Source organism: Marmota marmota, unplaced genomic scaffold, assembly GCF_001458135.2.
Source record: "Marmota marmota marmota unplaced genomic scaffold, marMar, whole genome shotgun sequence".
Taxonomy (NCBI): Eukaryota; Metazoa; Chordata; class Mammalia; order Rodentia; family Sciuridae; genus Marmota; species Marmota marmota.
This window is the reverse complement of record NW_025999987.1, coordinates 425806-444712: the sequence shown is the minus strand read 5'-3', so window position 1 is coordinate 444712 and position 18907 is coordinate 425806. Positions and strand designations below refer to the sequence as shown.

The following is an 18907-nucleotide window of genomic DNA, read 5'->3' as shown; positions in this document are numbered from 1 at the left end:
CTTTTGAGTTGCTGGGATTATAGGTGTGCACCGCTGTGCCCAGCAGTGCTCAGACTCTTGATGCTCCCTGATGCTTCTTGAGTTTTATAGGGAACCTCAGTGTTTTTAATCCTTTTGAAACCTAGAGGAGCAAAGAAAAGAATCTCTTCATTTGGTTAGGATCTTGTGGACAGATGTGCAGTCTGTGCACTGCCTAACATAGAAAATACCATGTACATGGTAGACATAGATTTATATTCATTATGGCCATTTTCCAGCAGGTAATGGTTGATTATTCTATTAGTTGATGCATTAGAGCACCTTTCCAACAGATGAAGAGAATACACACTAAGGCAGTACTATTTTCTCAGTAGCAAGGTTCAGGCTAGTGGCAGCCCTGCTCTTCACTCTCTGAACCTCAGTTTTCTCATGTATAAAATGAGTTGGACTAGATTGATAAGATCCATTTTGCTCTGACACTGAATGAGTCGTGTAAGGGCTGATGATATTAATTGAATGCTGTAGTCACAGCCCTTTGCAGGGTGCCACCCCTGCCCCTTTGCTCTGCCTACCCTTAACTCCTGTCTGTTTTTTAAGGAGGAGATACCCTACCAGTGAACTGAGACTACACTGAGCTAAGGGCACTATGGCCACATCAGCTCCTCTGCGGAGCCTGGAGGAGGAGGTAACCTGCTCTATCTGCCTCGATTACTTGCGGGACCCTGTGACCATTGACTGTGGCCACGTCTTCTGCCGCAGCTGTACCACAGATGTCCGGCCCATCTCTGGTGGACGTCCTGTCTGCCCGCTATGTAAGAAGCCTTTTAAGAAGGAAAACATCCGACCTGTGTGGCAATTGGCTAGCCTGGTGGAGAACATTGAGCGGCTGAAAGTGGATAAGGGCAGGCAGCCTGGAGAAGTGGCCCGGGAACAGCAGGACACAAAGTTATGTGAGCGGCATCAGGAAAAGCTGCACTACTATTGTGAGGACGATGGGAAGCTGCTATGTGTGATGTGCAGGGAATCACGGGAGCACCGGCCACACACAGCTGTCCTGGTGGAGAAGGCCGCCCAGCCCCACAGGGTAAGCCCTCCTCACTCGGGAAGTACCCTCTGTCTTCCTTGGGATGCTCTTCACAATACACACCTCCAGAGGCAAGGCCTGGCTAAAACCCCTCTGGTGGGTTCTTACTGGCCCAGCCCAGAGCACCCATCTGTCTCCACTGCTTGTTTCTCCATAGGAAAAAATTCTGAACCACTTGAGTACCCTCAGGAGAGACAGAGACAAGATTCAGGGCTTTCAGGAGAAGGGAGAAGCTGATATTCTGGCTGCATTGGTGAGTGGGCCTTTAGGAAGCCATGAGCTAGTCATCTATGTGGGGCTGGATGGGGAGGACAAAGTTGATGGCATTGAGGGGGTGTGGGAGTAGCTCAGGAGGGTGGGCGTTGTGCTAGCAGGGGCAGGCCTGGGCAGTAGCCCAAGCTCCATATGTATGCACCAGCTGTGTGCTTCAGACTTTAGACTTGCTTCTCATCTCAAGGTGAGTAGTTTGTCTGGATATCAACCAGGGTCCCTGCCCTCCTCATGACTCTCAGCTGCAGGGCACATGTTGGCAACTGTGGCCTTCTGCCAGGGAACTAAGGAAGACCTAACTTGCTTCATTCTCCATTTCAAGGAACAGAGGAGAGATGTGATTTCCTGAGAGTGAAAGGCAGCCAAGAGGGCTTGGGAGGAGAGAGCTGGCTGCAGGGTAGGAGCTGAGAAGGAAGGGGTGAAGAAGGCTGAAGCTGTCTAGGGAGGCCCAGTAGGTGGTTAGTGGATACAAAACTGGTAGCACTTTAGAGGTGGGTCAGGAGGGAAAAAGCTGACAAGATGGTTCCAATTTTCTGGGGGATTGTATGTACTGGGAAAGTAGACAGTAGAAGAAAGTTGGGGCAGGACCTATAGCAAGTGACTAGGCCCTGGGAGATGGAGAAAGTAAACCTAAAGATAGCCCAGGTCCAAGGACCATCTGAGGGCCCCAGTATGCATGGATGCCTGCTGGGGGACTAAGGACTCCAACCAGACCCCAGTCCAGCCTCAGCAGGAAAGGACATGGTCCCTGAGCAAACATTCTGTTTTCACTGAGGAAACATGATACAGTCCTGCATGACAAGGAGCGGGTGCACGTAGACCTTTTATACGTTATGTTAAGATTCTGAAGGAAGGACTGAGCAGGCTTGATGATATTAATCAAGCAAAAGCAACACAGAGATTTTGTCCAAGAAGGAGAAATGTGTTAGCTCATGAGTAGGACATACAAGAATAGATAGTGGAATCAGTTCTGATTGTGGTAGCAGAGTGAACTGGATTGATTTACTAGTCAGGTCTTTTGAGAATATTAGGGTAGACCAGAGCACTTAATAGCTTCTCTCATCTCAAGGGTTGTAGAGTTCACAAAGGGGAGTAATGAGGGGGAAAAGCTAGCCAGTGCACCTCTAATGCTGAGTCCTGGAGGTATTCTACATCCCAAGATGGAGGTGTCAGCCTTCTCCCTTTCTTCCCCTGCAGAAGAAACTGCAGGAGCAGAGGCAGTACATTGTTGCAGAGTTCAAGCAGGGCCACCAGTTCCTGAAGAAGCGGGAGCAGCATCTGTTGGACCAGCTGGCCACCCTAGAGCAGTTGCTCACAGAGGGTAGGGAGAAGTTCAAGACCCGGGGCGTAGGGGAGCTTGCCCGACTGGCTCTGGTCATATCTGAGCTGGAGGGCAAGGCACGGCAGCCAGCTGCAGAACTCATGCAGGTGAGTGACCTCACAGGGCAGGGAGCTGGGAGACTGAGGGTGTGTCCCGGCCTGCCTCTACAGCATAGGACCATGGGAGAATTGCTTTCTTATGGTGCCTCAGTTTTCTTACCTGAAAACTGCACCTCATCTGAAACATGGAAATAGTAATCATATCCTCCCCTCTTATTCCAAGGGTTATGTGAACATAAAGTGAGATAACTGACATGGTGTCACTTCAAATAATAAATAGTTTACAAAGAGTATCTAAATAGTTAAAGTGTGCTATAGAAGTGGAAGTCAGGGTTATCAAGATCATCATTACCATGCTCATCACTACCCCCTGGAGCCCTCCTTGTGATAAATTATCAGTAGATACTTGTTTGGTGACAGCTTAATGTGGTTTTGGGATGAAGAGTGGGTTCGTGGCTGGGGTCCATGACAGCAGCTCTTGTCATGGACCCATAGTGTCTGGGAGGGATAGGCAACTGGGGGAGGGAGACATAGATGATGAAATTATCCTCAGAAAATAAGGAGAAGAGCAGGTGAGGTGTCTAGGGATGCTTCCTGGAGGGGGTGGCTTTGATTCTGAGAGTAGGTTGTCAGATTAAAATGACTCCACATCGCCTTCCTCCTGGTACTTCTCAGAGAAGTCACTACCCTGACTCAGTAGCCTTTGGAGGGACAGAGGGCTCCATCTTTCCATCCTAATTAGCCAGGAAAGGAGCCATCTCGTGGTTTCCCCCCTCTTGCATGGTTTAGGATGACTGGGCCTGTCTGTCAGCAATGGAACCACCAGGAACTCTAGGATAATGGGATAGCCCAGTAGCAAAGCAAGTTCCCCCATGTGTGCCAGCCCAGGCAGCATAAAGAGATGGCCTCTTACTGCCTCTCCCTGCTGTGGATTTGGACATACAAAAGAGGACATGCAAGGACTTCGCTCTTCTAATTCAGCCTCTACTGGCAAAATCACTGAGGTCCGGTATATAGAACGGATTTATGCCAGGCCATGGGGCAGGTCAGGATTAGGGTTGAATTCAAGCCTGGATGTTCTGACTTCCAGGTTCTCTGCTCTTGTTCTTTTCTCTCATTTTGTCCAAATGTGTGTCTGGCCCCCTCCTTTCCTCCAGATGTCATTCTGTTCCCTCCGATTTCTTTTTTGCAGGCTCTTTGGGTCACTTGTTCCCCTTCTTCTTCCCCTTCAGGGATGCACATCCTTTCTTCCCCTAGCCACCCACACCACATGTAGATACTTGGTTCCCAGTGTTGCAGAGAGAGACCCAGGGCTGAGGGCGCTAGTAGGGCTGAAACCTGGTCCATCCCAGGAGTTGCCTCAAGGCAAAGGCACTGCTTTCACTGATTCAGAGCTTTCTGAAATTCTCCTTGCCATGGGTCAGGGAACCAGGAGAAAGGGGATGTCTGCTTAAAACCAGCACATGAAATATTGGCACTGGTGGGATTTTTTGTGTGTTCAGGTTTGGTTTGACTGCAAGGAAACTGAATAACTAATTCCTTAATTATTGTTAGTATTTTCCCAGAGATTATTTGACTATTAAGGGACAGCAAGAAAGAGAACCAAAGCAGGGTCCAGAAGTCTAATAGAGAAGCAGAGGTGAGAAGGATCAGTAGCAGGATAAAGTACATGAAACAGAGACCTTTGATAAAGGGAATGGAAGAGGAAAGAGTCCCTGGGCTGGGAGCATCAAGAAGATAGTAAAGGGTCAGGGGAATAGAACCCCAGTGTCCCAGAGGGACACTGACCTCCTCCCAGTCTGGCCCACAGTGGATCTTGCATAGAAAGTTTGCACCTCTGCTTCTCCCACTGTTGGTCACTGACTATACCCATGAAGACCCTTGCAAGTACTCTCTGAAAATAACCAGATAGTCTAAGGAAGCCAGCTTGTTCCCTCTCCATTCCCATTTACTACTCTCTTCTCCATAGCATATATCACTTACTAACATAATATGATATTTGTTGCTTCTTATCTGCTCCCCCTGCTAGGATGTCAGCTCTACACAGGTAGGGATTTGTGTCTCTTTCTCTTTTATTGCTGTCTCCTAAGCTTCTAGAACAGTGCCTGATATATAGGAAGCACTGAATAAAGATTTGTGGAATAGATGAAGGAAAGCAAAAATCAAATAATACAAAGTACTATGGAGGCTTTAAACTCACAGAAGAGGATCTAAACAGTGTTTCACAAGCACCCCACCCCTACTCACCCTATCCCACCACCAGTCTTTTCCTCATACAGACAGCACCACTTTCTTCCCTGCTGCTCAAGCCATGGCTTGTCCTCAGTTATCCTTGCCTATTTTAATCCCTTGAGTCTATCTCCAGAACATTCCTGGAATGTGCACCTTCTGTCTCCACTGCCACCTCCCTAGTTCAGGCTGTCTTCCTCCCTCTCTGGTCTACAGCAGCACCTCCCAGCTGACCATCCCGTATCACATTGCCACCCTTACTGCATTCTCCTCAGGGCAGCTAAGTGATTGGTCGCTTAGGGTTTGGGCCAGTTGCTGTACAGTAGCTCAAATAAAACGGAAGTTTATTTCTATGAGGGTCTATAGAGGTATCCATGAGGTCATCCAGGAAGCTGGATTTCTTCCATCTGGTTGTTGCACCAGCTTCTAGTGATGTTGTCCTTAGCAATGTGGTGAAAGTTGGGTTCATCACCACCGTGTGGAAATTTAGTCAGGAAGAAAAGAGAAACTGAAAGAAATTTTCTTTCTTTCTTTTTTTTTTTTTTTTTTTTAAGGACTTGACCCAGAAATCATAGTCATTGCTTTCTTTCATATCCCATTGGCTGGAAACTTAGTCACATGACTAGACATGGTTATAGGAAATCTGGGAAATGTAGTTTTCAGGATAGCTATATGCCCATGTGTAACTCAATGGGTTCTGTTGCTAAAATGAAGACAACACAGTGGGTCCTGAAAGACACTTTGCAGTCTCAGCTGCATGTAAAGCAGATCACATATGTCATCCTTTTGCTTGAACCCCTTTCCACTGTATGTTGAAGAAATTCATACTCCTACCACCCATATCCATCCCTGCATGATCTGGCCCTGCCTCCTTTTCCAAGCCCTTTCCCATTTTTTTCTTACCAGTCATGTGGCTAACACTTTCTTGTTCTTCATACCCTAGCTCATGTGTTTCCTTGGAGAGGTTAGCCCTGCCATCCACTAGTCGCTTCTGTCATTGTGATTATTTTGTTTGTTATCTTGTTTTATCCAATGCTCCCACTACAGTATCAGTTCCATAAGGAAGGGGCCACATTGATTTTGTTTACTGAAGTGCCCCACCTCTAATGCAGTACTAATTACATGGGAATGCAGTCTTATTTGACTCACATTGGTGCTTATGTTTTTTTTTTTTTTCCTTCCAGGATACCAGAGACTTTGTGAATAGGTAAGATTTTTCTTTCTGTATTGTACCTCATTCCCCTGTACCTGTGTCCCCTCCCTTCTTCTTTGTCCTGTTCCATGTGAACCAGTGAGGAGTGATCAACCTGATGGTCTTGTGGGAAACAAAAGCATGATCTGGAGGACTACAGATTCCTTTCCCCTGAGCATGTCTCTGAGTAATTCCAGCTTCTTGTAATCACTGTCCTTGTAGAAACCTAACTTAGACAGAAGCCCTTGTATGTGGAATCTGCTGATGGACTTAAGTCCTGACTCAGGTAGTATTTCTGGGCCTCTGTTTTTGTGTCTCTTGATTGGAGACACAAAATAATCTGACCTTTCCTGCCCCTTTCATAATTGTCATGAAGATTAGGAGAAAAGTAAGAAGAGCCAAATCACAGGTTGTCATGCCTGTTATCTTCTCAGGTATCCACGGAAGAAATTCTGGATTGGGAAACCCATCACTCACATGGTTAAAAGAAAGACTGGAGAATTCTCAGATAAACTTCTCTCTTTGCAGCGAGGCCTGAGGCAATTCCAAGGTAAGGGTTGAGGAGAACATCAGGGCAGGAATCAGGGGGGGCCACCACATAGAGAGAGAGCCCTTGGCTTCTCCCCATCATAATCTCAACCTCCCTCTTTTGAGGGCCTCCTGATTGTTTTCACTTTTATTCTTAGGGTCTCGGGGATGGAGCTGTATCACAAAATTAGTACCAGCCAAGTAAGAAATGGACCCATACATTTGCTAGGCTTGAAGGTCATCACTATTTTTTTTTTTTCTCCCCAGGAAAGCTGCTGAGAGACTTGGAATATAAGACTGGTGAGTTGAGTGTATAAAGAGTTTTCCCAGATTCATCTCAGTTAAAGGAAACTCCCCCTACAGAAATTTTGGCTGCCGCCTGTCAGCCCAGGTAGCCCCCCTAATTTCCCAGCTGCAGTCTTGAAGCCCCATTCTCCTTGCATTTTCTGGCCAATCTTCTACTCTTTAGTCTGCCTTAGGGCCTCTGCTTGGTGTTGGAATGCTCCTCTGCCCCATGTTATTCTGTCCTCACAGGTATTACCACCAGTCTTTTCCCTGTGGCTAAGTTTCTTCTTGTCTGCCTGACCACGTGGTCCTGTATTTGGAGCAAATAGCAGTGGTGGCTCAAGGTCAGAGGCCATCCCTGCCAAGGCCAGTGCTATGCTCCCTCTCAGTCCTGCTGCCAGGTTGCGCACAGCATACTTCTAAGGGATAGAGCAAGATGTCAGTAGCAGCCCTTGGATTATGTAGTGTGGCAGCCTTTCCATGGATACCATCAAGACCCCTTCAGTTATGCAGTGTGATAGCCCTTTTCACCTTGCCACTTACAGTTACTTCTTCCCTTGTCCCCACAGTAAGTGTCACCCTGGACCCACAATCAGCCAGTGGGTACCTGCAGCCATCAGAGGACTGGAAGAGTGTGACCTACACCAGCCTGTACCAGAGTGTCTACCAGCACCCCCAGCAGTTTGACTGTGAGCCAGGAGTGCTAGGCAGTAAGGGTTTCACCTGGGGCAAGGTGTACTGGGAAGTGGAGATAGAGAGGGAGGGCTGGTCAGAGGATGAAGAGGAGGGGGACGAGGAGGAAGAGGGGGAAGAGGAAGAGGAGGAAGAAGAAGCTGGCTATGGGGATGGATATGATTGGGAGACAGATGAAGATGAAGAATCACTAGGGGATGAAGAAGAGGAGGAGGAGGAAGAAGAAGAGGAAGTTCTGGAAAGCTGCATGGTGGGGGTGGCCAGAGACTCTGTGAAGAGGAAGGGAGACCTCTCTCTGCGGCCAGAGGATGGGGTGTGGGCGCTGCGCCTCTCTTCCTCAAGCATCTGGGCCAACACCAGCCCTGAGACCGAGCTCTTCCCAGCACTGCGGCCCCGGAGAGTGGGCATCGCCCTGGATTATGAAGGGGGCACCGTGACTTTCACCAATGCAGAGTCACAGGAACTCATTTATACCTTCTCTGCCACTTTCACTGGGCGCCTCGTCCCCTTCTTATGGCTCAAGTGGCCAGGAACACGCCTCTTGCTGAGACCCTGAGCCTAACACCTGTTCTCAGCCCCACACCCGTGGATGTGTCACTTCTCTGAGATCCCAGGACTCTGATAGGGGAGGTCCCTGGCCAGAGCACCTGGAGCAGGGCAGAGGAGGAACCCCATGGCCACTGCCACGCACCTCCCCATCACGGTGGCCCTCAAGACTTCCCTCAGTGCTGTCACTCTGTCTGTAATGCCCTCATCAGGCTCTTCTGCCTCTTGCTGGTTTCCTGTGGGACCTTCTGACCCTGAAGTACTTGAGGGCTCCCTTTCTCCTTTTTAACTACCCTATGCTCTTATCTTTGTGCTCTCTTTGTTGAATAAGGGGCCAAGGAAGGATTTTCTGGTCCAATATGGCATCCTGCACCAGCTAGTCTTGGGAGGGACCATCATTTACACCTGAGACCCATTTTGTTGCCCTCAAAGCCCTTAGGTTTCCCTTGCCAAAATTCACTCAGCTGTCCACCTTCCCTGGCATTTTAAACAAACCTGCTCCCACCTCAGCTCAGATTTAAACATACATGAAAATGCTAGAAATAAACTGAAAAAACATAGAGACTTCCCAGGGCATTTAGGTTGGCTGCCTGGAATGCTGGTAGGAATAATGTTCTCACAGAAGGTTCAGGACAAAGTCCTTTAAAATCAAGCTGGGTGTATGAGGTTTCCATAGCTAATAGGTGGGACTCCCAGAGCCTTGGGGGAAGGCTTTGGGATAACAACTGTGATAACAAGAAATCAACTGTGTGGTTTGGTCCTTGTGAGGGGACTTTGGGGTAACATCTGTGATAACAAGAAATCAACTGTGTGGATTGGTCCTTATAAGGGGAATTTTTTTTAAAAGATCTAGAACATCTTGTTCTTGATTCCTATATCTAAGAACACCAGAGCAGATGCCCAAGACAGCAAATCCTCCCCTGCTAAGGGGACTCTCATCATTTTTTCCAGGGGTGTTAGGCTTCTGTCATTGGCCACTCAAGAGTTCAAGCTCAATTCTCTGGAGTGGAGGGGAAGACAAAAGCTGTGAGGAAAGGGAAGGAAAATAGGAGTCCACATCAAGCCTTTTAGATCCTCGTGTCAGGGAAGAGATCAAGGTATCTCCTCACTGCCTGTGGATCCAACCCTTGGTCCAAATGCCGCTAGTTCCCACAGTTTAACACAAGCTCACTGCTCTAGCCAAAGTGTTGTCCCAGTTTTTGTCCTTACCAATTTAAGTGTTCCACCAGTCCCCTGCTTACCCAAGCATTGATTCCTCCCCTCTGGAGGATTGATTGCTCCCTTCCACTCTGGTTCTCAGTGGTCTCTTAGCCACCATATTGTCCCAGAGTGGCCTACTTTGTATCACATGCTGCCTGAGTCACATGTACATCTTATTTCTGTATCTAGTTTGTAAGCTCCTGAAGGGTGGATATCATCCCTTAATACTTCTCTTATAGTCTCCATGGCACCTAGTGCTGTGCTGGGCACAGAGTAGGTGCTCAATAAAGACTTGTTGAATGAACAACCTGGAGATAATGTATATATTTATTATGACATAGAGGTCACCATACTTATTTTGGCTTCAAAGAGCTTCTATTGATACTAATATCCCAGAGTTTTCCTTTGTTTCTAGAACTCTTGACTGCTTTCTATCTTCTCTGCACACATACTATCCTTTCTGTAAATCCCCAAAGAAGAGCCTTCCATAGAACACAGATGGTTTCACCTTGTTCTTCCTCTCCTGTAGTTCCTTCCTTGAGCTAGGTCTAGCAGTAAGTGATCCACCTTGAGAAGGGTGGTAGCAGCTGGTATACCCATATTCTTGGGAAATTGATGCCCCCAAGAAAATGCCATCTATAGCCAGTCTTGGCTGCATTCAGTATTTAGCCACTTCTAAATTTTTGAAATTGCCATTTTAAAGACAGAAACAGATTCTACAAAACTACCTCTGAGATGACACTAATGGCAAAGAGCATATTTCCTCCCTGTACTCCCATTTGGGGACTCAAATTTTCCATTTTTATTTTTTAATGTGCATAGTTTAGTATTTTATGAACTATGCCTACATAAATGATCAACTTTCTGTAGTGCTTCCAAAAAGAGCAATCCCCTACTTCATTCCTCTCTCAATAAACCTGGTTCATCTTTTTAAGCAGACTATTAGTGTTTATTTTCATTTCTTAATAACTTGAGTTTAGGGACTTATCCCCTGATTTCCCATTGTAAGGGAGGAAGATTTAGTTTTCTGCCTTCAGTGTACACACTTTCCCACCTATCCCCAGCCCTTCAATGTGGTCCTAACATTGAATAAGTAACCAGTCTGTCCATTATTATGTCTGAGTTCCTGCACAAGTTTTTGTCTTCCCTGGAGTCAATAACTGCTCTCCCCACCACTTCTGCTTTATTTCCTGTGACTTTATTACTACTCTAACCCCTCCCCAGTTGCTAAAGATCTCAAGATGCTCTTATAATTTTGTCTGATGCCTCTCTTCTGAAGCCTCCTGACCTTGAATCGAGCCATTGCTCCCTCACCTGTGCACAGCTTCCTGCATCTCCCTTCAACATCATATTGAGGATCCTGGGTTGGCTGCATTTCTTTGTCTTTTGTCTTCCCTCCTAATTTACTTCATTTTGATGAAACATCATCTAGTAATTTCCTGAGAAAAGGTACCTGTAAGTTAAATCTTTTAAGTTGAATATCTGGAAATATCATCCCACTTTCACAATTAAGAGTTTTGCTAAGTAAAGGATTCTTGAGTGGAAATAATTTTACTTAGGAATTTCAAAGGATGGCTCCACTGCCGTCTGGCTTCCATCTTTGCTGTTGAGAATTCTTGTGGACCTTGGTTCCTGATCCTTTGATTGTGACATGCTGTTTACTGGAGGTTTGGGGGTTTTATCTATGTCCTCACTTAGATTTCTTGATGTGCCTTTGTATGTTTTTCCCCCTCCTTGTGCTGTATAACTCAATGAGCCTTTTGTGCAAGAGATTTATAGTCTTTTGGTTTGGGGAAATTGTGTTGAACTATTTCTCGATGATTTTTCCCTCCATTTTTTACCTGTTTTCTCAAATTGATTATCTCCAGCCTTCACATACCTCCTGAGTGCATTTATAGAGTACCCATGATATGCCAGAACATTTCTAGGTTATAACAGTGATAAGGGTAACACAGTTCTGCACTCGTGGAGTTTATATTCTACTGGAGGGAAATAGGCAAATAAGTTAAAGTAAAAAATAAAACAGTAATTAGCACCATGGTAAATAGCACTGTGACAGATAGTGACCTGATTATTTTATAATGGGTGATTAGAAAGGTGTTCTCTAAGAAGATGTCATTAAAGCTGTCTTGAGTAGTAGAAAGGAAGGAAGAAGGTGACACCAAGAATGCTGATGTCCTAAGGCAGGGACAAGTGGAGTGCAGAAAGACAGTGTCTGAAGTTTGGTTATGGAAGAGCAGAGAGAGCGCAAGAGATGGAGGTGGACAGGTAGGCAGAGATGAATTCCAGGGCTTTGGGGACCATCCTAAGAGTTAGGATTTCATTTCTTAGTGCAATGAGATGCAACCAAAGCATAAGCAGAGGACTAACATTCAATAAGCAAGTATTGTGCACCTGTTATGTGCCAGGCACTGTTCTTGGCACTTGGGACACATTCCTTTCCTCAAGAAACTTACATTCTAGAAGGGAGTGACAGACAAGAAAAGTAAGTAAAATGAATACAAAATTTATAGCATGTTAGAAAATAAGTGCAATGGGCAAAGAAAAAAAATCTAATCTGTTTATTTGAAGAAATGAATACAAGGGAGGGCTTAGGGAATCTAGAAATAAGGCTTTTGCAAAATGGTGGTTTTGACTTATGTGATAGAAAAAAATGAATGTGAACATGTTTTGAATATGTTTTGATGTTAAGGTCAACAGGACTTGCTTGGAAATAATCAGAAAAAAAAGAAATGAACTGGGGTTTTGAATAAGGAGACAGATGAAAGTTAAGAAGTAGGTTTAGGAGCAATAGTAATAAAAGTCAACAGTTCTGTTTTGCTTATGCTACATTTGAGATAATCCACTGGGCATCTAAGTGGAGAAGTCAAGCAGTTAATTGACTATAAGAAATCAGGGCTGGAACAACTGGATTGGGAGGATAGGTAGACAGATGCCACTTAAATTCATGGAATGAGTGTGAAGATCATAACTATAATGGGTCCATACTGATCCTTGGCCTTTGATGTATAGATTGGCCAGGCAAAAAAGCTGGCAAAAGGAATAGAAGCCACAGCCAGTTGGGCAGAAAGAGGCCAATAGTAGAAGAGAAGAGCCGATGTTTAAAGGAAGGTATGGCCAACTGTGGTGCTCCTGAGAAGTCATGGAGGTGACAGTAGGAAAGTGATGGCTTTGGCCATGTGGAGAGGATGGAAGATGAAATGGAAAAAACAATTGTAACATTAAAAAAATTTAGCAGAAAATGGATGCTAATAGTTGGAACACTAGATGGAGGGCCTGTGGACTGTGTCATATATGGTACCCTCTGCACCCTACCCTGTCCCCTGAAAGGATGATCTCTGTGGAATGTATTAACCAGGGTCTCTTGCCCTCTTTCTTCTAATTGGGCTTAGCTAATGCATCATACCTGCAGGAGATCTAGGGGTGGGAGCAGAGAAGCTGGTGTTCATTCCCCTTTTTGTCCTTTGCCAGGAGTTGGCTAATGCTATTCTCTTCTATCTTAGGCCACAGCTCCTGTTGGAGTCACAGGTCTCCAAGTTCCATCGCTGCTCCTCCCTTACCCTTTCAGAGCTGGGGTCAGTAACTGCACTTGCCAACCCAGGAATGCTTCGCTGTTCCTTGGTTTGCCTTAACCCTACATGCATCTTTTTAAATAGTTCCTCCATTAAATTCTCCTTAATTACTCCTTTTGAGCAGTGGTCATGGTAACAAATTAACTTTCAGGTGGGGGCAATGGAGGAAAAGAGGAGGAAGGTGGAAATGAGACACTGCTGGGTTGAGTGTTTGTGGAACTAAGGAGACTGCTTGTGCTACACATTTTTTAGGAGGATGAGCAAAGAAGGTTCCTTAAAGCCTGGTTATATTTACATTAAATTCTGTGAGAATAAACATAATGAGATAAGATGTAATTATTGAAGTAATCTTTGGGGTGTGATGAAGAGAATGGAGGGAAGAGAAGGAATGGAGAGCATGCTTGACATAGAAGTAATAAGCTGGTTCCCAATCTAGCTCATGGACTTGAGAGACAGTTCTTGAAGAATCTTCCCGAAGGAGTCAGGAACACTTTTGAATAAAAGAAGATTGAATGATGAAATGATGACAAAAGTGCGCTACCGCTTGAGCCACATCCCCAGCCCAAAAAAAATTGTCATAGACTTGTTCTTTCATCTCAATATTTATACCTCTTAGGTCTCTTAATTACCTAGGACCTCCAGTGCAAGGTTGAACAGCAGTCATGATGTCATTCTCATTTTGTTCTTGTTTTTTAATGGGCTGCTTCTATTTTTTAGTTGGAATTATTAAGTATGTTCAATTTGATGTTTGATAGAGTAAGAAAGTTTTAATTCCTAGTTGAAACATTTTCATTAGGAATGAGTATTAAATTATATCAAATGCCTTTCTATTTATATTCAAACAACCATCTTTTTTTCCTCTTATTAATGAATGACATTAATGAATATGTTAGATCATTTTTTCTACTTTGGGACAACAATCATTTAATTTCTGCTTGATTTCATTTATTAATTTTATTTAGAATTTTATGTTTATATTTAAAATAAGGCCAAAATTTTTTTTTTCTCTACATAAAGTGATTTGGTAAGCAGAAATTATCTTCTTTTTCTCCCAAAGTTTTCATAAAATTTGCCCACAAATCAACATGGACATGGTGTTTATTTTTGTTGGGGGGTGGGTTCAGGGGAGAAGGTATTAAATGTTTTATTTCTAATTTTACTTAATGAATGGTTATAGATCTATTTAGGTTTTCCATGTCATCAGGAGTGAATGTGAATAAGTCATTAATATAAGGTTCTGTTTTTTGTTTTTTGGTGGTGCTGGGGATTGAACCCAGGACTTTGTGCCTACAAGGTGAGCACTCTACCAACTGAGTTACATCCCCAGCGCAATATAAGGTTCTTTTTTAAAATTTTTTTTAACATTTATTTTTTAGTTTTCGGTGGACACAACATCTTTATTTTATTTGTATGTGGTGCTGAGGATTGAACCCTGCGCCCCGCGCATGCCAGGTGAGCGCGTTACCACTTGAGCCACATCTCCAGCCCAATATAAGGTTCTTAACAGTGTATTTGGTCCTTTTTTTTTTTTTAATTTCTATTTTTTTTATACTTTTACTGTATCTTGGTCAATTTTGCTGAAGATTTGCTATATTGGTAATCTTTTAAAAAACCAAGTTTTCATTGTTGTTGAATGTTTTGATTATCTTCTTTATTTCACTCATTTTTGTTCATCTCTCTCTTCCTCTTAACTTTTTTTAGGCTTTATTGTTTTTAACTTACTGAGCTAGACATAGTTTAATTTCACTATTTTTTCCTCCAACATATATGTCTAAGACTGAATTTCTTATCTAAGTAATGCTGTGTGGACTAAAAGCTATGTCCACAAAATTCTTTGATACTCTTCTTCCTCTTTGATATTCCTTCCATCTGTACTCAAGAGGGAGAGGAGCTGGAGGATAAGAATTTTATATTCTTTCTTTCTCCTTCATATACTTCACTCCTACCACTTTTATTTCTTCACTAATATATTTTTCCAATCTCCCATTCACCCAATGTACCTATATTTTAATTTTCATTTGTATCAATATCAGATGAATAGTATATAAATATTGAGAGATTCATGTACAAAATTTTCCTTTTTTGAATAATTTTCCCCTATCTTCTGCCCTCTAAATAACCTATTAGTCATTTTGTTCATCTGTGTACACAGTCAATTTAAATAAATGTGTAAATGTTGTACAAAACAACAACAACAACAACAAAATAGAGAGGTAGAGGGGTTGAGGGTGTAGGTGAGTGGAAGAGCCTGCACTTAGCACACGCAAGGCCCTGGGTTCAAGCCTCAGCACCAAAATAACAAAGTGGTAGAGCTTAATTCTGCCTTCCTTGAGTATTAGTTGGACTTAGTGACTTAATCCTGACACATGGAATACTATAGCAGTGATGGCATGTGAACTTGAAATTGGAAATTCTAGCTTCAGATCACTTCAGATCCAGCTGGTATGTTGACTGCAGCTACATTTCAGAATCAGAACCAAAACCACCCAGCTAAGTTGTTCTCTGATTTCTGACCCACAAAAACTGTGAGATAATAAATTTTTATTTACATAGATGCTAAAATTGGGGGTAATATGTTACTATGTAGTAATATGCAAATAATGCAGCTGTTTTATCTACATCAAACTCTGCCAAGTGATATTGTCTTTCAGTTGTAATATTTTGAAATTTTCATTATGATTCTTTGGTCCATGAATAATTTAGAAGTGTTTTAAAGTTTTATGACTGTATAAGCATTCTAAATCATCTTTAACTTTTAATTTTATTACATTGTGATCAGAGATCATTGTCTGCATTATTGACAAGATGAAAATCATTTAGACATTGTTTTATTTTTAAAAAGAGGCCTGTCAGTTACGGCTTTATTATGTCATTGTGCATGGAAGGAGATAGGTACTTTCCAAAACTATAAGCAAGAAGTTTTGCAAGCATTCATATTGTTGGAAAATGTGCGTATTCAAATATTATGCCCAGAGAAATTATCAAACAAGAAAGTTGTTTAATGAAATAGACACTTTCAATGAAATGTTTTATCTGATTCTACAGACCAATGTTGGTATCTGGAAAGAAACTTTTGTTACAAATTAACATTTTCAAGAAGAGATTTAAGATAATGGGAAACAGAATTAGGTGGATTATAGTTACAAATTGCCACACAACTCTATACCCAGAACTGTGATGCTTTCTATTAATGTCCTTGGCAGGATACCTTACAGAACATGCAGGAGGAGAGATCATCACTCTTTGTTTCCTTCTGATACTCCTTTCAGCAGCAGCTGCTACTTGGGAGAGCCAACATCCCCAACACTAAGCATAGAAATTCTACTGGCTAATGGCAGGAGAAAAGACAGGCTAGCAGCTTAAAAACTTTAAATAAGATAGAAGAAAGTGGGGGAAAATATTAAACAGAATATGGAGCATGAAATGTTTTACTTTGACAGTGATGTTGATCTACATCTAGGCATTGGTCATTTTCCCGAAATGTTCCACGAGACTCAAAAAGACTATTTCCACCATGAAGTTCAAGGTTCTGTATATGCCCATTAGATAAATCTTTTTATGCAAATATGCCACATCATTATTAGAATTAGAATTCCATGGTTCAAATATTTTAGGTCCTTAGTGATTTTTTTTGTCTTTAAGTATCAATTGTCAAGAAAGATGTGTTCAAAAATCTGCTACTGTGATTGTTGGTGTATCCAGTTTCCTTTGTGGAATTCTCTTAATCGTTATATTCATTAGAGCTTAGAAGTGTTAGTTTCCAGATAAGTTGCTCCTATTATCAAAATGTTGTATCCTTCTTTCTCCAACCTAATAATACTTCTTTCTTTTTTTCTCTGATACTGATTTATTTACATCAGCTTTTCTTTGGTTATTATTGGCTGATGTATCATTTTTAATCTTTCAGTGTCACTTTGTTTTCTTGTAAATAGCATAACTGTGTTTTGTTTGTTTGTTTTGTTTCTTTGGTTTTATGTTTTGTCTCTGAAGCTAGGAGTTGGTCTTCTGGCAGATATGAGTTTACTCTGTTTTTTTTACTATGATTATTGATAGAACAATTAATTTCCATCACATTGTCTTATGATTTCTATTTATTTTCTTCTCTCCACCTCCTTCTCCTGTTTGTTAGATTGATTGAGACTTCTTTATCCCATTCTTTCTCTTCTCCTGGTCTGGAACTTAATTCTCTTTCCATTTATCCATAAATGGAAATTTAAATGCATACTTGAATTTAAAAAATAAAGTGTATCTGTGTCACTTTCTCTGAAACAATACAAAACCTTGGAATGCATTAACTTGGATCACCTCCTCATCTGATGTGACATTATCATCATAGCAGCTTTGTCCCACCCTTGTGTTGCTTCCATTTTCTTAAAAACAGTGCTGCGAAGACAGGTTTGTCATTCCCTGAGTATGCACATGCCAGAGTTCCCGTAGGATGAAACTATGGATCACAGAGCGACAACTTTACCAGGTAACGCCAAATTTTTGAGAGTAGTCACACCAATTCACACTTCCCCTGTGGGGTTGAACTGTCTTGTTGTTCGTCATTTTTGGTAATGTCTGCCTTGTGAACATCTATCTGCCTGTCTAGTTGATAAGTATTAGAACACTGTGGTTAAAATTTGCATTTCCTGGGCTGGGGTTGTAGCTCAGCAATAGAGTACTTGCTTAGCACATGTGAGGCACTGGGTTTGATCCTCAGCACCACATAAAAAAATAAATAAATAAAGGTGTTATGTTCATCTACGCCTAAAAATCAATCAGTAGATAAATTTGCATTTTCTGGCTGCTAAGGAGGGTTATGTAGGGTTACTTTTCAGGTTTCCTCTCCTGGTAATGCCACTCAAATGTTTTATCTTTTTCTCTCAGACTATCTTTTACATACTCATCTGCAGTCCTTGATGTGCTCTTTTGATTCAAGCCTTTTGTCAGTTGTGTTTATTATCAGTATCTTCTCCCATTTGCAAGTTGTCTTTTCACTCTTTTTAGTGCCTTGGTTATCAGAATTTCTTAACTTTAATGCTGGAGACTTTATTAATCTATACCTTTGTGGGAAGTGCTTTTTTATCATACTTAAGAGATCCCTTCTCTACTTAAAGATATCCTCCTGTATTATCTATTAGAAGATAATATTTTACAGATTCACATTTTATGTTACAGCGTAAAATTTAAGCAAAGTTGCAGTTATTGCTTCACAGATAAAGTTTTATTGGTTTTCCTTCAAATGTTGATTTAACTTTTCTTAAGATGACCCTGAGCACACCATATTTTAGTGTTAAGATTCCAGTTAGCTGCTGCTGCTGTTGTTCCATAGACTTAATACTTCTTCATATTTACTCACATATTTACCAGCTTTTTTGTTCAATAGTTAGGGTTTTTGGGGTTATACTCTTCAGTTTTTGTCTTCCAATGGGAAAAGGAGTCGTGTGTGTGTGTGTGTGTGTGTGTGTGTGTGTGTGTTTTCTATTGTTTGGTTGCATTTTGGAGGGAGGGAGCTAAGCAAGTACTAAGCAAATGCTCTGCCACAGAGCTACACCCCCAGCCCTGCTTCATGTGTTTTAAATTACGTTGTGAGCTCATCTTCAGGAGGTGTCCCAAGGACATTCCAGTGGTGCTTCTGCCAATCAATCCATGTGCAATTACAGTTAGTACCAATTTCATGTTTATTTTTTGGCTTTGGGGGATCCTGCATCACAAACCAAAAATTTGTGTGTGTACCAGGCCAGGGTTTCTGTTTCTCAGAAATTTTAGGAAAAGCTCCCCTGCTTTTCTCTCTTCTGCCATGGGGGGGTCTTCCTTCAACCTGGCCTTTCTTTGAATGTGTGGTCTACACAGTGTCCAGGCCTGATGCCAGTCTCAGTTGTGACTGCTTGTTACTGAACCAACATTTCATATGCTGAGTTGTCCAGGATAACTAAAGGCAGAGAGTCTGGTGCAAGGGAGGTA

At 42.6% G+C, this 18907-nt stretch overlaps 1 protein-coding gene across 2 annotated transcripts in view; it reads left to right on the top strand.

Annotated features, from left to right (window-relative positions):
* Trim26 (tripartite motif containing 26) overlaps positions 1 to 10320 on the top strand; it is a 28010-nt gene extending 17690 nt beyond the window's left edge. For both annotated transcript variants that reach the window (XM_015507456.2, XM_015507455.2), the window contains exons 2-8: positions 577 to 1063; positions 1221 to 1316; positions 2531 to 2761; positions 6127 to 6149; positions 6569 to 6684; positions 6930 to 6962; positions 7517 to 10320. In XM_015507456.2, coding sequence (XP_015362942.1) covers positions 626 to 1063; positions 1221 to 1316; positions 2531 to 2761; positions 6127 to 6149; positions 6569 to 6684; positions 6930 to 6962; positions 7517 to 8196 — 1617 coding nt within the window. In that variant the 5' untranslated portion in view covers positions 577 to 625 and the 3' untranslated portion in view covers positions 8197 to 10320. The remainder of the gene's footprint in view (positions 1 to 576; positions 1064 to 1220; positions 1317 to 2530; positions 2762 to 6126; positions 6150 to 6568; positions 6685 to 6929; positions 6963 to 7516) is intronic.
* Positions 10321 to 18907: the final 8587 nt, after the last annotated feature.